At 42.0% G+C, this 26995-nt stretch overlaps 1 protein-coding gene across 6 annotated transcripts in view; it reads right to left on the reverse strand.

Annotated features, from left to right (window-relative positions):
• Positions 1–361: 361 nt before the first annotated feature.
• LOC134208746 (lysophospholipid acyltransferase 6) overlaps positions 362–26995 on the reverse strand; it is a 111399-nt gene continuing 84765 nt past the window's right edge. For 5 of the 6 annotated variants that reach the window (XM_062684638.1, XM_062684640.1, XM_062684639.1 and 2 more), the window contains exons 3-7: positions 6297–6520; positions 5892–6234; positions 5695–5833; positions 4341–5515; positions 362–846 (exon numbers count right to left, since the gene is read on the reverse strand). In XM_062684638.1, coding sequence (XP_062540622.1) covers positions 796–846; positions 4341–5515; positions 5695–5833; positions 5892–6234; positions 6297–6520 — 1932 coding nt within the window. In that variant the 3' untranslated portion in view covers positions 362–795. Of the gene's footprint in view, positions 847–3620; positions 5516–5694; positions 5834–5891; positions 6235–6296; positions 6521–26995 lie in introns of those variants that run through there. The other variant, XM_062684643.1, reaches the window with a different exon arrangement.

Consider the following 26995-nt stretch of genomic DNA (forward strand, 5'->3'; position numbering starts at 1 on the left):
CATCCAAAACTAACTATGGGCTACACGAGCCCATACGAATACATGTCTCGTCTATTCAATAGATGTTATTCTGTGTTTAATTTAAATGTGTCACGAGAAACAAATAGTGCACTAAGTGCAATTTCAGACGTGTTTTATGTTAATCTTGAACGACTGTTTCGTCTGTATCTGATGATGACTGCGACTTAACTGAAACCAATCATTTTGAAAATCATGCCTAGACAGAAATAAATAATAAATAATTCCTATGACATTAAAAACGACGAACACTAACATAACAATGTCCTTAACAGTGAGGATGAAATCATAAAAAATGGTATACACTACTTCTTTCATTATAGAAATAATTGAAATAATTAGGTATGGAGAAGAGGAGATACCTTTCTTGTAAATCATTGATACTTATCATTATCTATTGGTTCATTGTGCTAAAAGTTTACTTTAATTTTATAATAAGAATTTGTACATTCCGCCTATTCTACCAAAAATATAAGTTTTAATTTAAAACAGATTCTTTAAAATTGGATACAGATTGATTATTCACAAAAAAAGGACGAAACTAAAAATACGTCATAACTATTGTAGAGAAAATTCTCAAACAGTTCCTACATACACATGAATCACGAACTTGATTATTTTATCAATTTTTGCTACGTAATGTCTTAGATATGCAGTCTCTCAGTGATGGAAAACGTATGTTGTACTTGATTGATCCAAACGGTTGATTAGGTCGGTTGTCTATTGTGTATTGATGTGTCTCGCCAGTTTCGGCCGCAGCGTATTGTAGTATAAGCTTCATGATGTAATGTCTGTCTGGCGGTCGCCGTTTGTTGTACGTAGCAGTTGCTGTATCCATGAAAATATACAGATCAAAAATAAGAAATTATTAAATGCATAAGCGTATGTGATGAACTGCAAATTAAAGTGCTTTTCTGCGCCAAATGGCTTATCAAATCAGATGTTATTATCAGTGAACCATATGGGGCTGTTCACAAATTAGGGTGATTTTAGACCCCCTCCCTCTTCCTCGTAACATTTTTCATGGATTATTTAATCTATTTGTATGGGCCGTAACCCCGTTGCTTGCTGTGGCCAAATCCCTAGATATGGAGAAAGCTCCAGGACCTGATGAAGTACCAAACCTAACTCTAAAGGCAGCGATCATGGTAAACCATAGCATTGTCAGGACAGCCATTCAGCGATGCCTGAACGAGTGTACCTAGTTTCCCTGATAGTTGGAAGAGACAGAAACTGATGCTATTACCAAAACCTTCAACAGCTATTACTATTATCCAATAGCTCATTCTATCCTCAGATACGGTCTAGATTGGGCCTAGGCGTTTCGCGTCGATTGTAACCTTCAGAAGCTAGGGAGTACCGACCTATGTGTACTTCCTAGCTTCTGAAGGTTACAATCGACGCGAAGTCCAATCTAGGATGTGTCTTAGGATGGTAAGTGCGTACCGCACGGTATAACGGGATGCAACCTGCGTGATTGCAGGGACTCATACGGGAAAGCGAGAAATGTTTCGATATGTGTCAGTTCGACTGCTAAATGGCAAAAGGAATGTGATCTGATAACCCTTCTAATGGTAGGTGGACTTCCTGACAGGCCCTGGCTGCTTCAGGCAACACAGGTTTGGGCGTTCGAACTCTCCCGTCTACCGAGATTATCGAGAGGTCGACGAAACTATCGAGCACGTACCAATCGTATGTTCTCGTTTCGGCATGGAGTGGAGCGGAAAATTTGAAGTTTGCGAGAAGGAGACTATTACGGAGGATAATATTATCCAGAGGATGTGTCAAAGAGATGAAAAAGTGGGATGCGGTCTCGAGACCGCTACTACTAACTCAGGGTCTATCTCATTTGGAGAATTAAACTCAAATTAAACCCAAAGTAGCATCTGGTAAGACTTCGTCTTATAGGTCCCATGTTGCCCCTCAAAAACAAAACAATGAAAAAGAATTTACCGTTGTCGTCTCGCAGTTCAGTATTCATTAAGTACATCCACAGTTATCAATAAGGTTGGTGAACCAAGCTACTACTCGTATGTCACTTGGCTAGCACGAATATTCCCAGGGAAGAGATATTCCACCTGAATTTGTTTTTACTGTACGGTAAATCTTTCAAAAATGCCCGGAATACCAGGTCCCAACGCACCATCTGTTTATCGATTTCAAGGCGGCATACGATAGTATAGACCGCGTAGAGCTATGTAAAATCATGGACGAGAACAGCTTTCCCGGGAACCTTACGAGGCAGATCAAAGCAACGATGGATGGTTTGCAACATTGTGAAGATTTCGGGTGAACACTCCAGTTTGTTCGAATCCCACCGGGGACTACGACAAGGTGATGGGCCTGTTGTTCAATATTGTGCTAGGAGATGTCATGCGGAGAGCCAGGTGTAACAGCCGGGATACGATTTTAAACAAATCCAGTCAATTTATTTGTTTCGCGGATGATATGGACATTGTCGGCAGAACATTTGAAAAGGTGGCAGAAATGTACACCCGCCTGATTGGACTGGTAGTGAATGCTTCGAAGACAAATAACATGGTAGTGGGCGGAACCAAGCGCGACAGGGACCGCCTGGGAAGCAGTGTTATGATAGACGAGGAATTCCTTTACCTTGGATCCTTGCCGACGGCTGATCATACTGTTAGTCGTGAAATATGAAGGAGCATCATCTGTGGAAGTCGGTCCTACTACGGGCTTTAGAAGAAACTGCGAGCAAAAAAGATTCACAGCCGCACCAAATGTATCATGTGCAGAACGCTCATAAGACCGGTGGTCCTCTACGGACATGAGACTTGGATCATGCTCGAGGAGGACTTGCTAGCACTCGGGATATTCGAGAGATGCGTGCTTGGGACCATCTTTGGCCTAACTCTACGGAGAACCTAATATCCAGAAGATAGCTAAATCCAATAAGGTACGATGTCCAGAATGCCGGACAGCAACCCTGCAAAGATAGTGTTCGCCTTCAGGTACAAGAAGGTGTGGAGCGCAGCGAGCGAGGTGGGCAAACCAGGTACAGAACGACTTGGCAAGCATGGGGCGCAATCGAGGATGGAGAACCATGTATTGTGGCGTCAAATTGTTGATTCAGTGTTATCTGTTTAGATGTAAGGTAAATAAAGGAAATGAAATGAATCTGTAAAAACCCAGATTAATCCACCTAGCGGTGACGATGCCTTTCTCGATTCAATCCCTTGGCTTTGCCTTAGTGTGATACACATAATAAATAATTTCCTTCATTACGGCTCTTGCAAACGCTGTAAGGCGAATCAACCACCAACCGTATATGGTTCAACACATCATTTTCATCATAACTTTTGAACGCAATGAACGATCGTGATTATATTCAATAGTGATCAACTAGGGTATCTCCCCCGTCGAATGCAACTTGTTGCGAGAAAATCGGTTAAGAATTACTATATGAAAAAGTGGGTAATGTTTTTCGGTTTTCGTGTGCACACTGCTTCTGCTTAATCTGCGAGCGTCTATCTATTCCTACCGACATAATTGACGAGCAGTCACCTTCTCTCTTCTTCGCCATACGGATAGTTCTTTTATAGTTCTACAACAGACAACAAAACACCCTGCGAGAAGGGCGCTTTCTCTCGCTTAGTCACGTAAGTGTTTTATTCCACTTGTTATTTTAATCTCCCGGTACAACAGTAATTTGTATTGAGTTCTTTGTGTGATTTTTTTTTGCAGTGGCGAGTATCGCTAATTTCCATTCTCAAGTCGCGTCATGTTATGGTTCATATCAATTAAAATCCGTTTTGGTTTGATAAGTTCAAATTACACATTCCTTTCAGCTGTTGTGCCATATGCCGTCGTTCTACATGTGACCTCTTTCCCCATCGAGCATGTGTTTGTGTTTTATTTAGTTTCTGGTTTTTGCAAGAATTGTTTAGTACTTTTATAACGTTTGTTTTTTTTTTGTTGGAAATATCTAGTTACCATTATCATTATAATCTTAATGCGCACACTTATTGAAGTTACTCACTTGAATTAGGTTTGCTTCTTAGTTTGTATGTATTTGTGTATTTGTGTGGTTGTGTACTTCACTAGCGATTTGTTAAATCTTTATGATAAAAAGGAAGAGAGGAAAAATTACCTCCGTTTGAAAAATATAAAGAAATCGTTTTTGTTCGTGCGATCTCTGGATTCTGGGTTTTTATTTTGCGCGAATCTGAAACACCGCAAATCGATGTTCAAAAATCTTAGTGGTAAAGTTAAACATGCTCCAACTCGACTTGGTGATGCCGATGGCTGGAAGAATATTATTTGGCATGGCCATTACTAAGAACAGCCGGTAATACGTTTACCTGCTGAACAGCTGCATTGAGTGCGTCAATCTCCTTCTTGAGAAAGGCGTCCACTCCTCCTCCGGTGTGATCCGCGCCACTGTGAATCTCGGCCTTGTTCTGCTGGCGTTTGCGGAGTGTTTCGGCCGAGATGAATATCTCGTTGTTCTCGTTCATACGCATCAGGTCGTCCTTCAGTTCGACGATTCCGGTAACGGTTTTGTCGATCAGCTCTTCGATGTTGCGCGTTTCTTGTTCGATCTTTTCCTTGATTATATTTGATAGATTATCACTTTCCCTCTCAGTCTTACTAGTTGCTACAGTTTGATGTTGTTCGTTCATTTCAGAGTGACCGTTGACGGAGACGGCGGCTGCAGTAGCACTGCCATTAGCGGTGGTTCCGTTTCTATCGGCTGTGGCGGTAAGTTTCTGCCAACCATTCTCACCAGCGCCAGACTTTGTCGACGGTGGTAGGCATGCGGGTTCGATGACTGAGTCATGCGACGTAGCAGTGCCGGATGTAGCGCTGATGGTTGTGGCAACAGGAGAACGTTTCCGCTCACCGCGTGGTACAAATTTTGTTAAAATAAATACAGCGATCATAGCGACTAGATGAAGGCACATGAAAACATTCAGGTACATACGAAGACTAGCCTTAAACTCGAGCAAAACGAATGGAAATGTGGCGTACCCCATGAAAACACGCGTTACGAGACAGGTCAGAATGTCGTAAAATATCCTTTTAAATGCCGTATCCTGGAAGGGTTCACGGAATAACTTCCGTGCGACTCGTGCCGCCATCACTATGAACGCTCCCGTGGCAAATGTCATGTAGTATCCGGGGTAAAATCCGTGCCATAGGGCACTCAATCCAAACGTTAGCACCGTACCATACCGTTTTGGAACGCGCTCAAAAACCACCATTCGTAGCCACCGGTTCGTACCGGTATTCCAGGTGTTAATACAGTTGCGGAAGTTGGTTCCGAACTCAAACGCCCACACGTCGATATTGGACAACATGTCCCAACGTGGCGTCACGCCGTCCTTTTCATAACCATTAAATCCGAGCCCGGAGTTGTTGCAGATGGCGTCGGCCATCAGCCAGGCGAAATAATACTTGAAACGAACGGCCGTGGTGGTCATCATCATGTACCAGAACGAACTAAAGAAGCCGGAGGTTGCCATAAAGCCGTCATCTAGAGTTGGAAGAAAAACGGAATGATGAAAAATATGTGTGTGTTTTTAGACACAGCTCATTATCTTAGGTGAGCGAAATAAGGGCACAGCACGGTATAACTCTTTCATACCATATTACATAAAAAATAGACACAAACAAGGTGGACTGCGAATGATATGTTTTACCGAATATATTTACCTTTCATGGCCTTGATAGGATATATAGTCGCAAATTTCACGAAGATCAGCGCACAAACTAAACTGGCAATCACTTTCTTTACTACCGCTTTCACCGGTGATGGTTCGTGGACAATTTCTTTTTCGATATCATATTTTGCCTAAAACACAAAGTACATTATTAATCCGAGAAATTTTGTGAATTAAAGAAAAAAATACTTTGGAAACTGCCGTCTGCTTCAGGATGTGGTAGCCCTCGATGAAGTCGATATAGTCTTTGTAGAAGACCAATGGGCCTGCCATCAGGCCCTGGAAGTGCAGCGTATAGGAGAAAAACTCCAGCGCCGAAGGAAGCTTCTTGATTGCGTGCTCCTGCTGACTGCGAGAGAGATCTTTCATATCGCGTGTAAAGCCATCATGAATGCAGAACGCCAAGCTGGTCACCTTCTGGGTGATGATCATCAACGGTCCGGTAATGTCCAGCGAGTACGAACCGTAGTCATAGTACTGCCGGTGCAGGTGGATGCATGACAGGTATGCCAATGCGACCACCATAACGAGTCTGTAACAAAGTCAATGGTAAATTTATTTTCGTTTACTGATACATTATTATACATTACTTACCGTTGTACGATCTGTGGATTTTGTGTGCGTATGACGACATAGCAAACAGCTGGAAGTCCCGCGATGTGGATGGCCTGCTGGCCGAAACAAAAGTAGCCAAAAAACAGCCCGATGACTAGTCCGATGGCATGTCGGGTGCTGGCCGTCACCTTCGACGGGTGCAAATAGGAACGGAAGACTGATGCAAGGATCAGTGCCAGGAATTGTGTGATAAGAAAGTTGACCTACACATTGTGCCATTGAATCGTCATTAGTTATCCATCCGGGAAAAAGAGAAAGAGAAAAAAGGGAAAGTCACGATTAGACATACATACAATGCAAAGAAACACAGAGAAGCTTGGGTCAACCTTCGTATGAGAATAAATCAATTAATCAACGGTTGGAAATCCTTCGATTATGCCACGTGCCGATGATGAAGACGAGAAAAAAATATACAAGATGTTTTCACATCACGGTATAATCACTTTCTTATAGCTCCTAAGTTAGTCCAACAAAGACGATAATAGGCATTATAATATCTTTTCAGTTAAATGCTATAATACATGGTTTCCCAAACTGTAGGTTCCCAGGGGGGTCGCGAGCGGATTGTTGGTGGGTCGCGTAGAACAAATATTAATTGCAGCTCGAATGCCGAACCTTTTGATCATTTTTTCAGGAACATAATTTCAAGTTCGAACCGCATTTTATTTCAAATATTCATCACCACGCTGTTTTAGAAAACATTTATGCTTAAAAGCTGTCCCCTTAATGAAGTAAAATAAAAACATTTTGACAAACAATATCATGTTTGTCATTTTTTGCATTTGCACATGAAGGTAACGTGAATATTTTTGTAAAACTTGCCGAAACAGATGACATTCTGATTCAATTAATGCTTAATACTGTTGGAATATCAGGTAGTGTGCGACGCTTCGCTGTAGATCGAAGATGAATAGGAGGTAGGCGCCAGTTGGTTGTAGTTGTTCTTGGGTAGATTAAGGAATATTGTTATGGATGTATTGTAGATACCTATTTTTGAATAAAGAGAACTGCAGCTACTCTGGCAGAAGTATCAGTCAGTTGCCTGCCGTGGTGTAGAGAGGGAACTCTAGTATTTGTTATTCTTGGTGAGGGGGTTCTCTTCTCCGGCCAACAAATACTACTTGGTAAAATGCATTTTTTCTTAGGTGGGTCGCGAGACATATAGAATTTTGCTAGGTGGTCGCATACCCAAAAGTTTGAGAAGCTCTGCTATAATATGAATTTGATAGACATACACTGCCGTGAATCGTAAGTCAGTCCCATCAGAAAATTTCAAAGTTAGAATATACCTACTAAGTTTAAAAAAAATAAAACTAATGATGACATTGTGTAACAGATTAGTCTATTCATCTTTATTATTAAGAATTTGAATAGAAAAACCTAACAATAACAAACACAAGTGTAAAAGAACATAACAATTCATTCAATATGTGCTCATAGAATAAACGTCTATTTAGGTTTGGCTCACTTTTCAAACGCAATCAGGAGATGTAAATATTAAGTTGGATTCGCTTTTGCATATGCCTATGACAGCTTATAGCCTTCGCTGCCAAAATTTCAGCTCAATCGGTCATCGGGGAACAAAGTTGCAGCCTGTCAAAGTTGACCATTTTGTAAGAAAATTGGTGCCTGCTACTATTATTCCGATCGGACACCACTTCCCTCCTTTTTAATACGGGAATTTGGTAGAAAAAAGGTCATGAGATTTATATCATTACAAATATTGCCCTCCGCTCGCTTTGAAATCCACTTCTATAAAACATTTTTCATGTCTGCCGTATCCTAACAGAACTATCAAATCTATACGGGGCTGTCCATAAACCACGTAGACCGAATTTTCACATTTTCCATTCCCTCCCCCTAGTAGACTTTCGTAGACATTAACACCCCTCCCCCTTGAAGTCTATAAGTTTTAATAGCCGCACAGTAAACGCCAGGGCTTGACGATCCCTCCCCACGCCATCTGCGAGTTGTGGCGCCTGCCTAGGATGTGGTGGGGTTTGGCAGTGGGCCCTCTATAAAAACCTCTATAAAAAGCTGGATGTATCCGCAAGTAGGCTCCGCCAAAGCGACCGTGTGCCGCTCAAAGCGCACAAGCCCAAGTCCTGGTGTTAGGTGGGACGCTAAACAGCCCTGACACGACGGCCCTCCGACGAGACAGGAGGTTTGCGCAGGCCCAATAAGCCGCCTTTAAAAACAACTATTACGAACGACATAGAAGATAATACGACTCGATACAATCGGCAATTACCTAGGCGACGAATAAAGGATCACGATTGGAAGCTTGGAACATGGAACTGCAAGTCGCTAGGCTTCGCAGGTTGCGAAAGGATAATCTACGATGAATTACATCCCCGCAACTTCGATGTCGTAGCGCTGCAGGAAATCTGCTGGACAGGACAGAAAGTGTGGAAAAGCGGGCATCGAGCGGCTACCTTCTACCAAAGCTGTGGCACCACCAACGAGCTGGGAACCGGCTTCATAGTGCTGGGAAAGATGCGCCAACGCGTGATTGGGTGGCAGCCAATCAACGCAAGGATGTGCAAGCTGAGGATAAAAGGCCGTTTCTTCAACTATAGCATCATCAACGTGCACTGCCCACACGAAGGGAGATCCGACGACGAGAAAGAAGCGTTCTATGCGCAGCTGGAGCAGACATACGATGGATGCCCACTGCGGGACGTCAAAATCGTCATCGGTGACATGAACGCTCAGGTAGGAAGGGAGGAAATGTATAGACCGGTCATCGGACCGGATAGTCTGCATACCGTATCGAATGACAACGGCCAACGATGCATAAACTTTGCAGCCTCCCGCGGAATGGTAGTCCGAAGCACTTTCTTCTCCCGTAAGAATATCCACAAGGCCACATGGAAATCACCTAATCAAGTAACGGAAAACCAAATCGACCACGTTCTAATCGACGGTAAATTCTTCTCCGACATCACGAACGTACGCACTTACCGCAGTGCGAATATTGAATCCGACCACTACCTCGTCGCAGTATGTCTGCGCTCAAAACTCTCGACGGTGATCAACACTCGTCGGAGTCGTCCGCCGCGGCTAAACATTGGGCGGCTACAAGACGGTAGACTAGCCCAAGACTACGCGCAGCAGCTGGAAGTGGCACTCCCAACGGAAGAGCAGCTAGGCGCAGCATCTCTTGAAGATGGCTGGAGAGATATTCGATCCGCCATTGGAAGCACCGCAACCGCTGCACTAGGCACGGTGGCTCCGGATCAGAGAAACGACTGGTATGACGGCGAATGTGAGCAGTTAGTTGAGGAGAAGAGTGCAGCATGGGCGAGATTGCTGCAACACCGCACGAGGGCGAACGAGGCACGATACAAACGGGCGCGGAACAGACAAAACTCGATTTTCCGGAGGAAAAGCGCCAGCAGGAAGATCGAGACCGTGAAGAGACGGAGGAACTGTACCGCGCTAATAACGCACGAAAGTTCTATGAGAAGTTGAACCGTTCACGTAAGGGCCACGTGCCACAGCCCGATATGTGTAAGGACATAAACGGGAACCTTCTTACGAACGAGCGTGAGGTGATCCAAAGGTGGCGGCAGCACTACGAAGAGCACCTGAATGGCGATATGGCAGACAACGGTGGCGGTATGGTAATGAACCTAGGAGCACGCGCGCAGGACATGCGACTTCCGGCTCCGAATCTCCAGGAAATCCAAGAGGAGATCGGCCGGCTGAAAAACAACAAAGCCCCTGGAGTTGACCAACTACCAGGAGAGCTGTTTAAACACGGTGGTGAAGCACTGGCTAGAGCGCTGCACTGGGTGATTACCAAGGTTTGGGAGGATGAGGTTCTGCCGCAGGAGTGGATGGAAGGTGTCGTGTGTCCCATCTACAAAAGGGCGATAAGCTGGATTGTAGCAACTACCGCGCAATCACATTGCTGAACGCCGCCTACAAGGTACTCTCCCAAATTTTATGCCGTCGACTAACACCAATTGCAAGAGAGTTCGTGGGGCAGTACCAGGCGGGATTTATGGGTGAACGCTCTACCACAGACCAGGTGTTCGCCATACGTCAGGTATTGCAGAAATGCCGCGAATACAACGTGCCCACACATCATCTATTTATCGACTTCAAAGCCGCATATGATACAATCGATCGGGACCAGCTATGGCAGCTAATGCACGAAAACGGATTTCCGAATAAACTGATACGGTTGATCAAGGCGACGATGGATCGGGTGATGTGCGTAGTTCGAGTTTCAGGGGCATTCTCGAGTCCCTTCGGAACCCGTAGAGGGTTACGGCAAGGTGATGGTCTTTCGTGTCTGCTATTCAACATCGCTTTGGAGGGAGTAATACGAAGGGCAGGGATTGACACGAGTGGTACGATTTTCACGAAGTCCGTCCAGTTATTTGGTTTCGCCGACGACATTGATATCATGGCACGTAACTTTGAGAGGATGGAGGAAGCCTACATCAGACTGAAAAGCGAAGCTAAACGGATTGGACTAGTCATCAACACGTCGAAGACGAAGTACATGATAGGAAGAGGCTCAAGAGAGGTCAATGTGAGCCACCCACCACGAGTTTCTATCGGTGGTGACGAAATCGAGGTGGTAGAAGAATTCGTGTACTTGGGCTCACTGGTGACCGCCGATAACGATACCAGCAGAGAAATTCGGAGACGCATAGTGGCTGGAAATCGTACGTACTTTGGACTCCGCAAGACGCTCCGATCGAGTAGAGTTCGCCGCCGTACCAAACTGACTATCTACAAAACGCTTATAAGACCGGTAGTTCTCTACGGACACGAGACCTGGACGATGCTCGTGGAGGACCAACGCGCACTGGGAGTTTTCGAAAGGAAAGTGTTGCGTACCATCTATGGTGGGTTGCAGATGGCGGACGGTACGTGGAGGAGGCGAATGAACCACGAGTTGCATCAGCTGTTGGGAGAACCATCCATCGTTCACACCGCGAAAATCGGAAGACTGCGGTGGGCCGGGCACGTAGCCAGAATGTCGGACAGTAATCCGGTGAAAATGGTTCTCGACAACGATCCGACGGGAACAAGAAGGCGAGGTGCACAGCGGGCAAGGTGGATCGATCAGGTGGAGGACGACTTGCGGACCCTCCGCAGACTGCGTGGTTGGCGAAATGCAGCCATGAACCGAGCTGAATGGAGAAGTCTTTTATGTGCAGCACAGGCCACTCCGGCCTTAGTCTGATGATGAATAAATAAACAGTAAACGCCACTACCGCCGAAAGTATTGTTTATCCGGTACAAAGCAAGAAGATTTTATACACTTAAGTTGAATTTTTCTTGAGATACATGCAAATTATCTAACTTCGGAAGTAATGCGTTAGATTCGACAAAACATGCGCTAAACACAGCATTATTTAGTTTGACAGATAAAACTTCGGAAAAAAGTTCGATTCAAAAGTCCCTATTTCCGAGTTCTAATTTCGTACTACGCTGACAATATTTGGCATATCGCCGTTGCCGATTTTTTTGGATCAATGAGCCGCTGTTTAAAATCTGGCACGCAGCTAAACTATAATTTTCCACACCGATTCAAATTTGTAGAAATCCGGAAAACTGTCAATGCAAATTTTGAAGTACCGTCGTTCGGGGTGACATTGGACATTGACATAGGGGGTAAGATTGGGCCAAAAACGAAAAATGTTTCCACTCCTAATATCTCAGAAACTGTTACGATGAACGGTTCGAAATTATATTAAAATTCACGTCTAGGAAATCACAAAACAAATTTCAAGAACTAATTATGCTCGTACCATACTGCTTGGAATTTGAATATAAAACTATTGATCGAATGAACCCGTATTAAAATAGTGTCAGTAATGCCCCACAAATCTATTACATAACTAGTTTTTAGATCGATGGATACCTGGTTATCACGTTACGATAATCTGTTGTTGTTTTATCGAATTTTATGGATATTTAGTATAACCACAGACAAACATACATAACACTCGTCGAATTTCCATAGTTCACTGATTTACTGGTCAATTCAAATAATCATTAGTTGGTCAATCGATTACTCGTGGCGCGCACATCGGATTTGCTCTAGTTTGACGTTTGCTCACTGCCGCCATCTGGTTCGTGATTTGCCCAACTAACTGAAATCAACAGAGGCCTTTATTTTTTAAACGACGATGACTTTGATGAGTGAATGTTCAATGTGTTATGTCTGTTTGTCTGTGGTATAACGGTTCTGGTTTTTCGTAGCTACGAGCAATGCACGCTAAAAAGGGGTGAGATTGGGCCAAGCCTTTGGTTGATTTGCCTTACATAGTTGGTAAGAGTCATAATGTAGCAATTATTTTTAATGAACGATTGAATCGAGGCATTGTCACCGCTGAATTTTATTTTACTTGGCCCAATGTCACCCCCTGTGAGGGGTGAGAATGGGCCAATATTGAACAACACATAACTTTGAAGAATTTCCCTCATTTATTAATTTTTCCCCACACAGTGGTAAATTTATTATTCAAGCTTGTACCAAACTAATTAAAACTTGAATCCAATGTTAACTACTTGAGCTTTGTAACATTAAATTAGAACATACCACATTTTGGCCCAATGACACCCCCGTAGACGGTACTTCAAGTCGAAATTCCACATAATTGTCCGTGGAAAAGAAAAAAGAGTTTCCCGTTTTATATCTCTAAAACATCCTGTTGATACTCTAAATTCTCCGATAATTTCTTTAAAATAAATTCAAATTCTGATCAAATTCAAAGAACTTCCTTCTGAATCTCGAAAGATTTTCCGAGATAGTTTAAGAATTTTAGCGGATATTCCGAAATATTTCTCACGGAATTTTAAAATAACTTCCTTGGTACCAGCCTTGGCTAATAAAGACAAAAAAAAAACTTATTTGGATTTTTTTTAATTTCCTTTGCAAATTTTGAGCAATTTCCTGAGGAAATTACCAAGAATAATTGATTGTAGAAATTCTGGAGATTTTCCAGTGAAAATTTTGGTGAATTTCTCTTGAAAATATCGAATGGCACGAAATATTTTGTGGTCCTAGTTCTATGAGTTAGATATTGCGGAGAGTTAACATATTGAGAACAGTTAACAATTTCAAAAATCTCTACGCCAATTGGATTTTTTACTGGTAACAACGCTCATGTGAAGTAAATCAGATAAAAGCATTTTAGGCTCGAGTAATTATTTTCTGTCATTGCAAAATTTGATTTTCTCACCACTCAGTATTTGTACAGTTCGACCAACCTCGTTGGAGCATGAGCATGAGCACCGTACAATTCGTAGTTGCTACCAGAGTGTAAAATAATCGAAAGTTTTTGGTGAAGTCCACCTTTCTTCATTTGTCAGCTCACTTCCAGACACATTCATAGCCGGCTCTGCAGAGTCGGATTGTCAATATTGGGTTGAATATTAGTCATTGAATATTTATGCACATTTTACAAATTGATAAATTGAGCATGAGCATGATGACCGTGCATTTCGTAGTTGCTACTCCGTGATCAACCAGAACAATCGCAATTTCACCAATGGATGGAAGCATGGGATTTGCTCGCCAACCTCAATGTGCACAGTCCGAGAGCTCTAGTATTTTGGATAGTCGATAACGGCGCTGGCTACGTCCTCACGGTCATCGGGGATGGGAAGGAATTGATGACGCAGTCACTCGCCCACTGCAAGCCGAGAACACCTCTGCACTCGCCACGAGTTCCTGCGGAATTTTATTGGAATCTTGGGGTTAAGGTCCTCGTTGGATAGAGAAAGTGTAAATTTGTTTCGCGTCCAGTCATGTTTCTCCAGTAAGCAAAATAATCGGCCGGTCACCGAAATTTTGTTCTGCTTTGTGCGGATGAGTAAGTTAATCATAGTGAAAAATCAGTTCGCATTCCGTTGTGTAGTGCGGTCGAAAATTAAAATAATTAGCGTTCGTTCGATTGGTTTTGTTCAAAATCAAACTACAAGCTATACACGGCAGTCCGATTAACAAAACGAACCCTGCCACACTCCCTACCCCATATATCCAACATCCCAGTGATTTCTCGTGGAAATGCAGATGACTCGTCGGCTTTTATAAAAGCGTCAACAATTTCCAACGTATTCCTCAATTGACCTGCATTCGGACACGGCCGGCGCTGGTATTGCTTATTTTTGGGTCACCAGTTCTTACACATTGAAGATGATGTTGGTCCCAAACTTTATCTGTTGGTTCTCTGTGTAATTACGGCTGACCTGGCAATAACGGAGTAGCAACGGTGGGCGGTCAATCATGTTCATGCTCATGCTCAATTCGACCATCCTCGTTGGATAAAGATCCAAATCGTGCTTCTTGCAACTCGTATAAATAACTGTTACTAATTTGTTCAAAAAATGTGCCACCAACAAAAAATAATTCTTAAAATATAAAATAAAAACTTTCACAGTTATAAACTATAAGCCCTACGTCGCACAATCGCATATTTGTCCCAATGAATCCAGCAAAGATGGGATTAATATGCGATCATATGCAGTATGCTTCTATGTCAGGTAACTAGCACAAACATAAAATTTCCAGGAAAATCGAAAAAAAAAATTTGAAATTCAAACCAAGGAACAAAACTTGTGTTCAAAATAATAGCAACGGAAGTCGTTTTTCATAAAAAATGTCCTACTTTGACAAACTATAACTTCGTTCCCCGATGACCGATTGGGCTTAAATTTTGGCAGTGAACTACAAATATGCTGAAGTTTGAAGTACTGAAGTACTAAGGGATCGAATATATTGAACTAACTCAATTCTGTATGTCGTTTATGTTTAAGCCCATTTAAAATCGAATTTATTTTTAACCAGATAACGCACAAAGATTTGCGCAAAGGCGCGTCGTCTACTTTTTGTTACAATCTAGGAGGTCCCCAACCCACACAGCAGGTTATAAGTAGAGCAAAAAGCTATCGCACGTCGAAACATACAGGCTAGAAAGGTTATCAGCTCCTCGGCTACAACCGAAAGCATTCATCGTGGTGCAAATTTACAATTCCGATGTTGTTTTTGCGTTCTCATTTGAGGTCCTGCGTGGAGCTACAAACCAGATTGGCAGAAATAGAGTTCACGACTGCAGCCACAACAGCCCATGCAGATAACGACAATGGACGGAGGCTCACATGTTGGCTGTGATTGAGTTGAATTTCCCCTGATGATAAGGAGCTTATCCATGTGTGTATCGTTTCAGTTTTGCAGATTTCCGTCAATTGATGGTCGCCATAATTTATACTCAGTACTTAATGCTGATAGCATTCTACAGCGCTGTTGTTCAAGAAATTTGAAGCAATTTACCCCGTTTTAGCCTATTATCAATATTGCTTTTTATTGTTCAGTCTAATAATTGAGCGGATGACAATGGCATCAAGGTTACCGGTTGACATTGAGAATTCAATTGCGATTCATTTTGCAATTCACATCCTTCGATACACATGGTGTAAAAAATACAAACAGATTCTAACGAAAAGAATCTACATCGCACGGTTTCCAGATGGGCAAATCTCTGGCTTTATTTACAACTGAACTATGTATTGCTATAGCTATATTAATACGTGAGAAAATGTGTAATTTCCAGGAATAGAATGTGACAAACTCATTAGTGGCATATTTATCAATAGTAGGTACACGTTTTAATAGTAAACGAGACTGGGTTTCATATTCAATCAAATTATAAATCGGTGCTCCGAAGCTCGGCTTCTTATCGCGTGCGGTTACTAGTAGCACGTCTGTAAACACAGACAGAAATTTTGAGAAAAATGTTGTTTATTTTGTAAAATTTCGGAATTTATGAATTTTTTCAAAGGTTTTTTTTTTTCAAAAAGTTTTTTACGCGTTTTTTTAAAGGTCCGAGAACACATGGAAAACCGATTTTCGATGAAGTCGTTTTTACGCGGTATTTTGGGTCGTGCGAGTTTTCTTCGTGGTATTCGGGATTTATGCGGAACGTATCCCCCACATTAAACCCAACTTCAATGTACGTACATACTTGCTGATGTTGGTCGACGGGTACAGCAGCAGTGCCTTTACGCTGCTTAGTTCGTCTCCGAGGTGACTAAGTTGATCTTGACGAGAAGAACACAATGAGTAACCAGAAATTGTGAAATAAAATCATGATGAAATTGTTGATGTCATAAGGAAACTAGAGTCAGTACTCGTTGACAGAAACTCTGTCCGCGACGGAATATGAGATAACCGAATCACCATCAATTTGCCGATGAAAGGAGATACTTTTCCCTTCCTTCCTTTCTTCTCCTCCAATGATACTACATTCCCACTAGAACTTAATCTGCTTTTGAACTTAGTGAACTGTTATTAAATAAAAGCTTTCATATACCTGCCATTGCGTGAATATTATGACGATTAGTAGGGATTTTTCAGCTGAACACATGAATACGAGGGCCATCCTCATCCGTGCCGATGCGCGGCTACAAAGTACGACCATGCTGAAGGTGGCTTGGTTATGTTCCCGATCCGGTCTAGGAAATTTTCGGATTACAAATTTTCTTGCCTTTCCAGGGCATAAATATGTATCATCGTGCTAGCCTCATGATATACAAATGTAAAAATGGTAACTCGGTTCAGAAACCTTACAGTTAACAACTGTGGAAAAACTTAAACACGCTGTGAGGCGGAAATGTCCCAGTGGGGGATGTAATGCCAGTAAGAATACGACGATTAGTCGTCAATATCTTCTTTAAAAATAAGTGGTAGATTATTTGTCTTTGTCATTACATATTACTAAAGTATTTAAAACGCTGTCTATCGAAGTTTGAAAAAAAAGCGCTGAGGAACTAAAACTTTTATTTTAGTTGGTTTTGGAGGTACTTTGGATCAACCAAGAAAATAAGATTACTTTTCACACAATTATACTGCCCACAATCGCATATTTGCCCCATATGAATAGGAAATCCAGCAAAGATGGAACTGATATCCGATCATAGGCAGTATAGGTACGAGCTTATTTTTTTTGTTATTATATTTGTTTTGAGTGCTTTTTGGCAGCTTGATGTGAGAGTGAGTTCAAAAATTAATGTTGATTTTATTTTCCAAATTTTGGCGGAAAAAAAAGGCAATTTTATCCGAATGTTATATCATTCAGTAGCAAATTTAGTCATGATTAAGATACCTAACTCACAATAAGTACTTTTAATAACAGAAAATAATAATTAATTCATTTCTTGAAAATGGTGAAACTGATCAATGTTACCCCGGCGATTAAAGTCCCTTCGGATTACGGTACAGTTTTCGGGGGTAACAATGATTCAAGTGTAGGTGAAAACTGGTCATTGTTTTAACTACTTAGAATGCTTATAGAATAGATTCAATATATCTGAGGACGAGAAAACTTAATTGAAAGAGACCATTTTAAACGATTTTGTAATCCGACCTCGAGACTGTCGATGAGAGCGATTACCATTCTCATCCACCATAACGGTAGTAACATATTTCAATATAGGTTGCTGAACGGTACTGCTAAAAGCTGGACGAACGGATAGGAAATGCCAACGGATGGCTTCAACAGACTGTGGGAAAATATCCACAAAGCTATAACTACAACAGCGTTGAAATTGTTAAGCACTACACAGGGTGATTGTGGCTGTCACCTGCTCTAAACGGTTCAGCGTAGCAAGCGCAGAAGAGGAATGAATCAATACAGAAAGAAAAGGCAAACTAATACCGAAGAGAGTGTGATAGCTGAAGTGCATTTAACATGGATAGAAATGATATGCAGAGGTTTTACGCGACTGGTGTGAGGCATAAAACTACGCCGCCATATGCAATCATGTCATGTCGTCATGCACCCGTCATGTACTGCAATGACCGAGAGGGGAATTTGCTGACAGACACGACTACCACCTGGGGTACATATACCCCTGGGGGTACCTTCGCTGGCCCTAGGGGGTACCTCGGACAAAAATGCATAATGGCGGACATATTACAATTCCAATCAAAATTCATTGATAAAGTTTTGATAATTGTGTATTTTCTATTTCAAAAATTTATATTGTACATAATGTGTAATGCGATCAATAAATCCCAATTGAAACCTGCCTTCCACAACCAGCACAATGTATGAAGGGCTGCGGAACAAAAGATCAAACGAACAAAACGTCGAATGAACAAAATGATTTTTTTTTCATTCAAGCTCGGTTGCTTCGTTGCAAGAGGATTAGAAGCATCCTTTTACGCCTCTCGGAAGCCTTCTTCCAAGCAGCTCGAAGGCTTCCTTTTAAGAGGCTCGGAAGCCTCCTTTCAAGTGGTTAGGCAGCCTCCTTTCAAGAGGCTCGGAAGCCTCCTTTCAAGATGTTCGCAAGCCTCGTTTCAAGAGACTCGGAAGCCTCCTTTCAAGAGGTTCGGAAGTCTCCTTTCAAGAGGTTCGGAAGCCTCATTTCAAGAGGTTCGAAAGCCTCCTTTCAAAAGGCTCGGAAGCCTCCTCTCAAGAGGCTCGGAAGCCTCCTCTCAAGAGGCTCGGAAGCCTCCTCTCAAGAGGCTCGGAAGCCTCCTCTCAAGAGGCTCGGAAGCCTCCTCTCAAGAGGCTCGGAAGCCTCCTCTCAAGAGGCTCAGAAGCCTCCTCTCAAGAGGCTCGGAAGCCTACTCTCAAGAGGCACGGAACCTTCCTCTCAAGAGGCTCGGAAGCCTCCTCTCAAGAGGCTCGGAAGCCTCCTTTCAAGAGGTTCGGAAGCCTCCTTTCAAGAGGTTCGGAAGCCTCCTTTCAAGAGGTTCGAAAGCCTCCTTTCAAGAGGTTCGAAAGCCTTCTTTCAAGAGGTTCGGAAGCCTCCTCTCAAGAGGCTCGGAAACCTCCTCTCAAGAGGCTCGGAAGCCTCCTCTCAAGAGGCTCGGAAGCCTCCTCTCAAGAGGCTCGGAAGCCTCTTTTCAAGAGGTTCGGAAGCCGCCTCTCAAGAGGCTCGGAAGCCTCCTCTCAAGAGCCTTTCTAGAGGCTCGAAAGCCTCTTTTCAAGAGGCTCATAAGCCTCCTTTCAAGAGGCCCCGAATCCTCTTTCCAAGAGGTTTGGAAGGATCTTTTCAAGAGACTCGGAAGCCTCCTTCTGAGAGGCTCGGAAGCCTTCTTTCAAGAGGCTCGGAAGCCTCCTTTCAAGAAGCTCAAAAGCCTTCTTTTTTAGAGGCTTAAAGCTTCCTTTTCTAGAGACTCAAAAACCTCCTTTCGTGATGCTCGAAAGCCTTCTTTCAAGAGGCTCGGAAGCCTTTTTCCAAGAGGATCGGAAGGCTCCTTTCGAGAAGCTCGGTATCCTCTTTTCAAAAGGCTCGTAAGCCTGCTTTCAAGAGGCTCGGAAGTCTACTTTCAAGTGGTTCGGAAGCCTCCTCTCAAGAGGCTCGGAAGCCTCCTCTCAAGAGGCTCGGAAGCCTCCTCTCAAGAGGCTCGGAAGCCTCCTTTCAAGAGGTTCGGAAGCCTCCTTTCAATAGGCTCGGAAGCCTCCTTTCAAGAGGTTCGAAAGCCTCCTTTCAAGAGGTTCGAAAGCCTTCTTTCAAGAGGTTCGGAAGCCTCCTCTCAAGAGGCTCGGAAACCTCCTCTCAAGAGGCTCGGAAGCCTCCTCTCAAGAGGCTCGGAAGCCTCCTCTCAAGAGGCTCGGAAGCCTCTTTTCAAGAGGCTCGGAAGCCTCCTCTCAAGAGCCTTTCTAGAGGCTCGAAAGCCTCTTTTCTAGAGGCTCATAAGCCTCCTTTCAAGAGGCCCCGAATCCTCTTTCCAAGAGGTTTGGAAGGATCTTTTCAAGAGACTCGGAAGCCTCCTTCTGAGAGGCTCGGAAGCCTTCTTTCAAGAGGCTCGGAAGCCTCCTTTCAAGAAGCTCAAAAGCTTCCTTTTCTAGAGACTCAAAAATCTCCTTTCAAGATGCTCGGAAGCCTTCTTTCAAAAGGCTCTGAAACCTTTTTCCAAGAGCATCGAAAGGCTCCTTTCGAGAGGCTCGGTAGCCTCTTTTCAAAAGGCTCGTAAGCCTGCTTTCAAGAGGCTCGGAAGTCTACTTTCAAGTGGTTCGGAAGCCTTCTTTCAAGAGGCTCGGCAGCCTCCTTTCAAGAGACTCGGAAGCCTCGCTTCAAGCAGCTCAGAATTCTTCTTTCAATAGGCTTGGAAGCATACTATCAAGAGGCTCAGAAACGCTCTTTCAAGATGCAACGGAAGCTTCCTTTTAAGTGGCTCGAAAACCGCCTTCAAGAGGCTCGGAAGCCTCTCTACAAGAGGCTTGGAAGCCTCTCTACAAGAGGCTCGGAAGCCTCTAATAAAGAGGCGCGGAAGCCTACTCTAAATTGACTCAAAAGCTTAAAGGAGCTTCCCTTCAAAGGGCTCGGAATTAAGTTTTCAAGAGGATTGGAAGCCTACTTTCGAGAGGGGGTACCTCAAATCATGCAAAAGTTCCTCTCAAGAAAACGGTTGAGAACCGCTGATATAGGGCATAGTCGACGACGGTGTGGAACCACCAACGCTGAATAAGAATGACTAAGAAGGCTCTACATGAGCTGAAAAAAAGAAAATCTGCGGGGAAGGACAAGATCCTGAACGAACTGCTCAAACTAAGATCATTCAAATGAAAATGAAGAACTATCTACCTGCTAGTTAGATGGCATCATATTTATAAGAAAGGGCCTAAACTAATAGACTAGAGTGTGCCAAGTACAGAGGGAACGCTCTTCTGAACTTGGCGTACAAAGCTCTGTTGCGTAAATTCTGTTCAACAGACTGAGTCCCCTTGAGAAGTCCTTCTTAGGCGAATACCTGGCAAGTTTTCGTGATCCTTGATAAATGCCAGTAGCTTTATACGACCAGATAACATGAAGGATTCAAGCGTAAGGTGCTGCGGACAATAAACGATGGTAAACAGGAGAATGGCATCTGGCGGCGTCGCATGAATCACGAATTATACCACGACCACGTGTATGAACGGCTGGATATCCATAAGCTTATACAACACGGTAGACTATGGCGGGTTGGACCCGTTTTTCGTATGCTGGAAAAACGTCAAACGAAGATAATATATCAGTAGAAAACCAGGAAGATGCGGTAGGCCTCGTGGAAGGCCGCGTACACGATAGCTGTTTACAGTAGCAGTAGGTTTATTGAGGAGCTGTAGCTCTCAAGTAAGTAAGTATTCGATATGGGAAGCCAACCTTGAGTTTGCTGCCTGAGGTCGAAATTGAGTGAATTAAACCTCCAGTTAAGTAAATTGAACTTACGCTAGGTACTTTTTTAACATGAGAAGAAAAGAAAACTACTTCGACCCCGAAGTTGGGTGGATTGATCTCACTTTCGGGTAGTTTAGTTCTTCATTGTGGGATGTTGAGACTTGAGACAAAGTAATCGTTGTTGCCTTGGTAGAATGTTGTTCAATCACAGCGTCACGTGGCAACAGCTAGCGTGTCTGATAGGGCGTTTGGCTGATAATCAAAATTTCCTGATATCGAATAGAACAGAAAATTTTGATAATAGTTCTGAGAATGTGTCAAGAGCAATTGTTATTTATGGAACAGTTAAGCAAAGAATTATTATAGCATTTTTGTAAGAGGTCTTGATATCGATAATAACTTCCGTCATCGTGGGTGGGTGTGGAAAGAGCTCAGGTTCATAAGAAAACCGTTCAATAGGTCATACAAATCAGATTACAATCAATCTATGCCCAGGCGTTCCATTAAGCTGAAACCGATTCCTTGACCAAATCTTACTTCTCTAATCCATTGTCACCTCCGATTTCTGGTAACCTTCTTATTTAAAAAAAAAAAACCCTGATTAATCCACCTAGCGGTGATGGTGCCTGTCTCGTGCAAATCAAAAATAGTATTTTGTTCATTACTTCCGTGTCCATGCTAATTTTCAATAGGAAACAATGGGACAGAACTCTGCGTCAAATGCAAATAGTTGCGAGTGAATCGGCTGAGGATAAGTGCCCGAAACATTAGTGACACTTTTTACGCGATTATTCCATAAAAAAAAGTATTTTGGCCATAACTTCCGATTCCATAGTCCGATCTGGCCAATTTCAAATAGGAAATAATGGGATAGAAGTCTGCGTCGAATGCAAATCAGTTGAGGATAAGTGCACGAAAAATGAGTGACACTTTTGCTACATTTTGGTACGTGGGTGCTACACATACATACACACAGACATCACCTCAATTCTTCGAACTGAATCGATTAGTATATAACACTATGGGTCTTCGGGCCTCCTATAAAAAGTTCATTTTTGGAGCGAACATATAGCCTTTACGTATACTTAGTATACGAGAAAGGCAAAACAGACGGCAATATAGTTTTACTCAGTCACTGTGCAGATGAAAGTTCGAATGTTCCTGACTTGTTGCATTGGTTTTCACCCTCAAAGTGTGTCGATCTTACAAGAACCACAGCCAATTCAGTTCAAAAATGAACCGCTCCCTATTTTATAAAAAAAATCTAACTTTATCAAGAAATATTGTGGTGAGACCTCGAACTGGGGCCAAGTATGCTTCCATTCAATTAGTACGAAAAATTACTTTTAAGATTAGAAATCTGAAAAATATCCTAATGTATAGGTTTTACCCACTTCACGCTTTCAGGGGCACAAGTCTTTAAGGTCACTCCTGACGGAATCCAAGTTTCAAAGTGCTCGCGTTTTCGGGGGCACACCACTCGATACGGAAGCAACGCACAACTATCATTTTTATTATTTCACGTATGCTGTGACGCAGCAAAGCTAAATAAACAAAAATGACATTTGTGCGCCGCCTCCGTATCGAGTGGTGTGCCCCAGAAAACACGAGCACGTTGAAACTTGGATTCCGTCAGGAGTAACCATAAATGCAAGCGACAGGCAACAATCAAACTCAATCGATTATCAACCGTAATATCAATCTGGTTATCAAATTGTCATAATGAAAAACAGTATATCATTTGTTTTAAGAGATCATAACTTTTGAACTACTGGATAATCTATTGTCACGAAATGAATACTGAAGAAATTTCAGGTGGCCTATTCAATGTTACACATATCAGAAAACTGGAGATGTCGGTCAAGTCGTTCTGACTGAAGATACAATAAATAATAGTAGGGATGTAACGCCAGTAAGCACAAATATTATTTACCGGAGCTTGATTTTAACTTGACTATCATCTTATCGCTACAAGCTAACCATGAAAGCTCATATTTGACTTGCAAATTACCGGTCATACGAACAATAATCAACAAAAACTCAATTCAAAACGTTGATTATTTATATAAAGCACACCTATGGGTTAACAAAGTACGTCTTTGTCTGGCGTGTAAAAACAGGTGAACTATATTTACCATAGCAGTACCGCACCATCCACAAAAGACTATATCGAACTAGGAGCTAATGGACAAAGGTAGACATAATTACAAAGGACTTTGGAATCTAAAATGTTGCTTCTCTCGGCATTGCCTTTGTCGTTTAGTAAAGTAAAAAGTTAGTAATAAGCAAATCAAACATCAGTCTTGATTTCAGCTTCAATAGAAGGATGTTATAAACTGTCAAACAGCTTTCAGCCTTGTTTGATATCTATGTACTCAATTGTTGTAAATATACATGAATTTATCTTTCCTCGGCATCCAAACTCCAAAAGTTAAACGGTGAGAAAGGCGATTAAATTCCCCACCTCAATTTTCCACTCAAAACCTTTTGTGTTCGTTTACCACATCAACAAGAAATGTTATCATGCAAATCAAGAGTGAATAATGAGAAAAGCGTATAATCCCACATTTTTCTCATTATCAACTTATTAATTATTAACTGAACTGATACTAATCAGGATGGTGGGAGACAAAATGTTGGAAAAGGCTTACACTGCCGCACAAATGAAAGGCATGTCTAATATTTTTATTGGGGCACAAACAGGTGCGCATCAACATGGCTTTATCAACGCATGACGGTGGAAGAATCGTACGATCTGATAAAGAAATCATATGGAGTGTGCTGTGCGTCATACCAAAAATAAAATGATACGGCGAGCGAATTCACAAACAAGAGCTCACACCTACAATTCGTGAACGATAGGTACATGAAAATAATTATGATGACTTATCACTTTTGTTTTTAGGTATTTGACTTCTCGTGCCCATTTCGATCCCATGGGAGCTTAGCCTATCTTTAATTTAGTTATAAGACAATTCTCCCATTTACTTTCATTACAATCATTATGATTATGATATGATCAGTGTTTGTAGTGGAAGTAAATGAAAAAAATGTAAAGTCTTATAACTGTTTAACATTTCCCCTAAGATGCTCTTAAATAATTAATCATTTAATTTAATAATCTTATGGACATCTTCTCAAGGCGAGCATATTTTAAACTGGATATGGAATCAATCGACGGAATTGTGTAGTATTGTAATATTCTTAAAATTTCGTTAATAAAAGTGTATTTAGTCAATTTAACCGTAATCACCTGTAGTAGGAAATGGACAATTATATCAAACAGTTCATTTCCATGACTCATATTCCTAATTCACTCATATTCCGAATAATAGACTTGATAAAACTTGAAATTTACAAGTATAGAATAAATGAAACACGGTAGATTAGGTATTCCGGCAATTATTTCAAAATGACGTTGTATTTGTCGGTTTGCCTTCATAGTCAATATTGCGCACAACTGACAGGCTCAGCTGACATTCATGGCCACGGTCATGACTGGCAACCTACTACTGAGGGGCACGTGGAGCTTACACTAACATTGCATCATCCGATCCGTCACACCACACCGGTTCGGTTACTCGTTCAGCCAGCAAACTCAACACAACCGGGTATGTGCGCGGTGCACTTGATTCGAAACCAATTAAAGGTGAGGTTCACCGTGAATACATGCAAAAGTGATCGCGTATGTACTTATATCCTATCCATGCTTTGTAGATACAACTGCAATAGTTGTCGATGACTAGAAAGGGCAAATGGGGCCAATATAAATAAATGGGACAAAATGAATCTACATTTAATTTAGCTTGTAGTATACAACTGCCTAGTAAAATTGCACATGTCGAAAACAGTATTATTTTGGAGCTTGCAATTGTTCTCACAAAATTTTCTGAACTCCTAGTACTTTACGATTTAATATCCCATTTGTCATTAACAGATCAACTAACTTTTGAACAAACACCTTATTATAGCCCAAACCTAAAAATGCATAAAAACAACCTAATATAAAACGAAAACCAATACAATTTTACATGAGCAACAATTAACAAAATATTACAAAAAAGATTTTCAGTGTGCCGTGCACGTAAATAACACAAATACAAAATGTTATTTTTTCTCGCCCTCGATTACAACAACACGTCAAGCGTGACGCTTTTGAAACGTTCTACAGTTCACACAGCAACCGCACGTGCACAAAAGCGCCCTTCTTAATATCCAATCTGGTTTAACGTTGTTTGTAAGTACTTTCCACTTATTCAATTTAGGAAATTCTATGAACAATTTAACTCCCAACACTTGCCGCCGTAAGAGTTATTCTTGAGCAGCAAGGAATATTTTCACCAACGACGTGTGGTGCGTTTCCATCTCGCCTGAGCAGAGCAATTTGAAACTGTCAAACTGCCAACAAAGTTGATCAACGAAACCTGACCCGAGCAGAGACCTCTGATGTGCTGCCTGCTGTTGAGCTTTATTTTCTTCTCTCGGATGGTTTTCTCAATCTGGAACACATTTTTTGTCTGCACCATAACTTCTGCAACCAGGGGGTAGGAGGCATTAGGAAGTAGCAGAATATTTGACACATAGCTTTCCACTCGTGGTGGAAAGTTACACCACATATTTGCAGACTTTTATTGCCACCATCAAATATGCTTTCGTGCTGTGTTTCACTCGAACGCAGCGTAATAAGAAGTCTTGCTCCGACCGACGTCTTCAATATTTTATTGCGGATTACAGGCACTGGCAGCAACCAAGGGTGTCGAAAATGTTATTTTGAAAATTGAGATTGATTGATCTCTCGTTACTGAAACTGTAGTATCGAAAGGTCGACTAAAATAAGAACGGATAATTTAAAAACAAACAAAAAATGTTGAAAATTGGAGCATTTTTATTGATACAATACTAATCTGGAAAAGGCGTGAGGTTGGTCAAGGTTGTTTCCGGGTAGAAGTTGAAACAGAGGCCAACTTCCAGTTGGAATGTAGAGCCAATGAAAAAGAAGAAAAATATCGTTCTGAAAAATTGCACTCGATTGTATCAAATTGTGGGCGAAAATAAAATGTTGTTGTTATCAACCGTTTGCTACTATTGTTTCAGTAGATTTCTAATTTCTAATGAAGAATTTCTTTCGCTGCCGCCCTGTTATTATAACCTTCAAAGTCTCATCCAACAATTGAAATTCCAGAACAACACTGCCAATGTGCCCTTTTCTACTTTCAGAGTTGCCGACGCGATATAAACTCTTATTTACTGAATTGTATAATTTGCTCTCAATCACGGAGTCGGAAAAAGGCGGTGGAGCAATATGTGTGTTCCGTACGTCCTTTATTGAGACTGATTGAACTCCGCGGCTGTTGGCTAGCTGTTGGGAGTATACCGTTGCTGCTGCATCGGGTCCTTCTGAGCTCCAAATAGCCGTAAATAAGAAACAAACCGGCAGAATAAACAATCATGGTGAGAAGTAAAATAAAATTTTTAATCCACTCTTCGCTTGTTTTAATCCAATTATGGCTCGGGCTAAGGGCCAGAGTACATTTGTTCGA

This window comes from Armigeres subalbatus, chromosome 2, assembly GCF_024139115.2.
Source record: "Armigeres subalbatus isolate Guangzhou_Male chromosome 2, GZ_Asu_2, whole genome shotgun sequence".
Lineage (NCBI taxonomy): Eukaryota > Metazoa > Arthropoda > Insecta > Diptera > Culicidae > Armigeres > Armigeres subalbatus.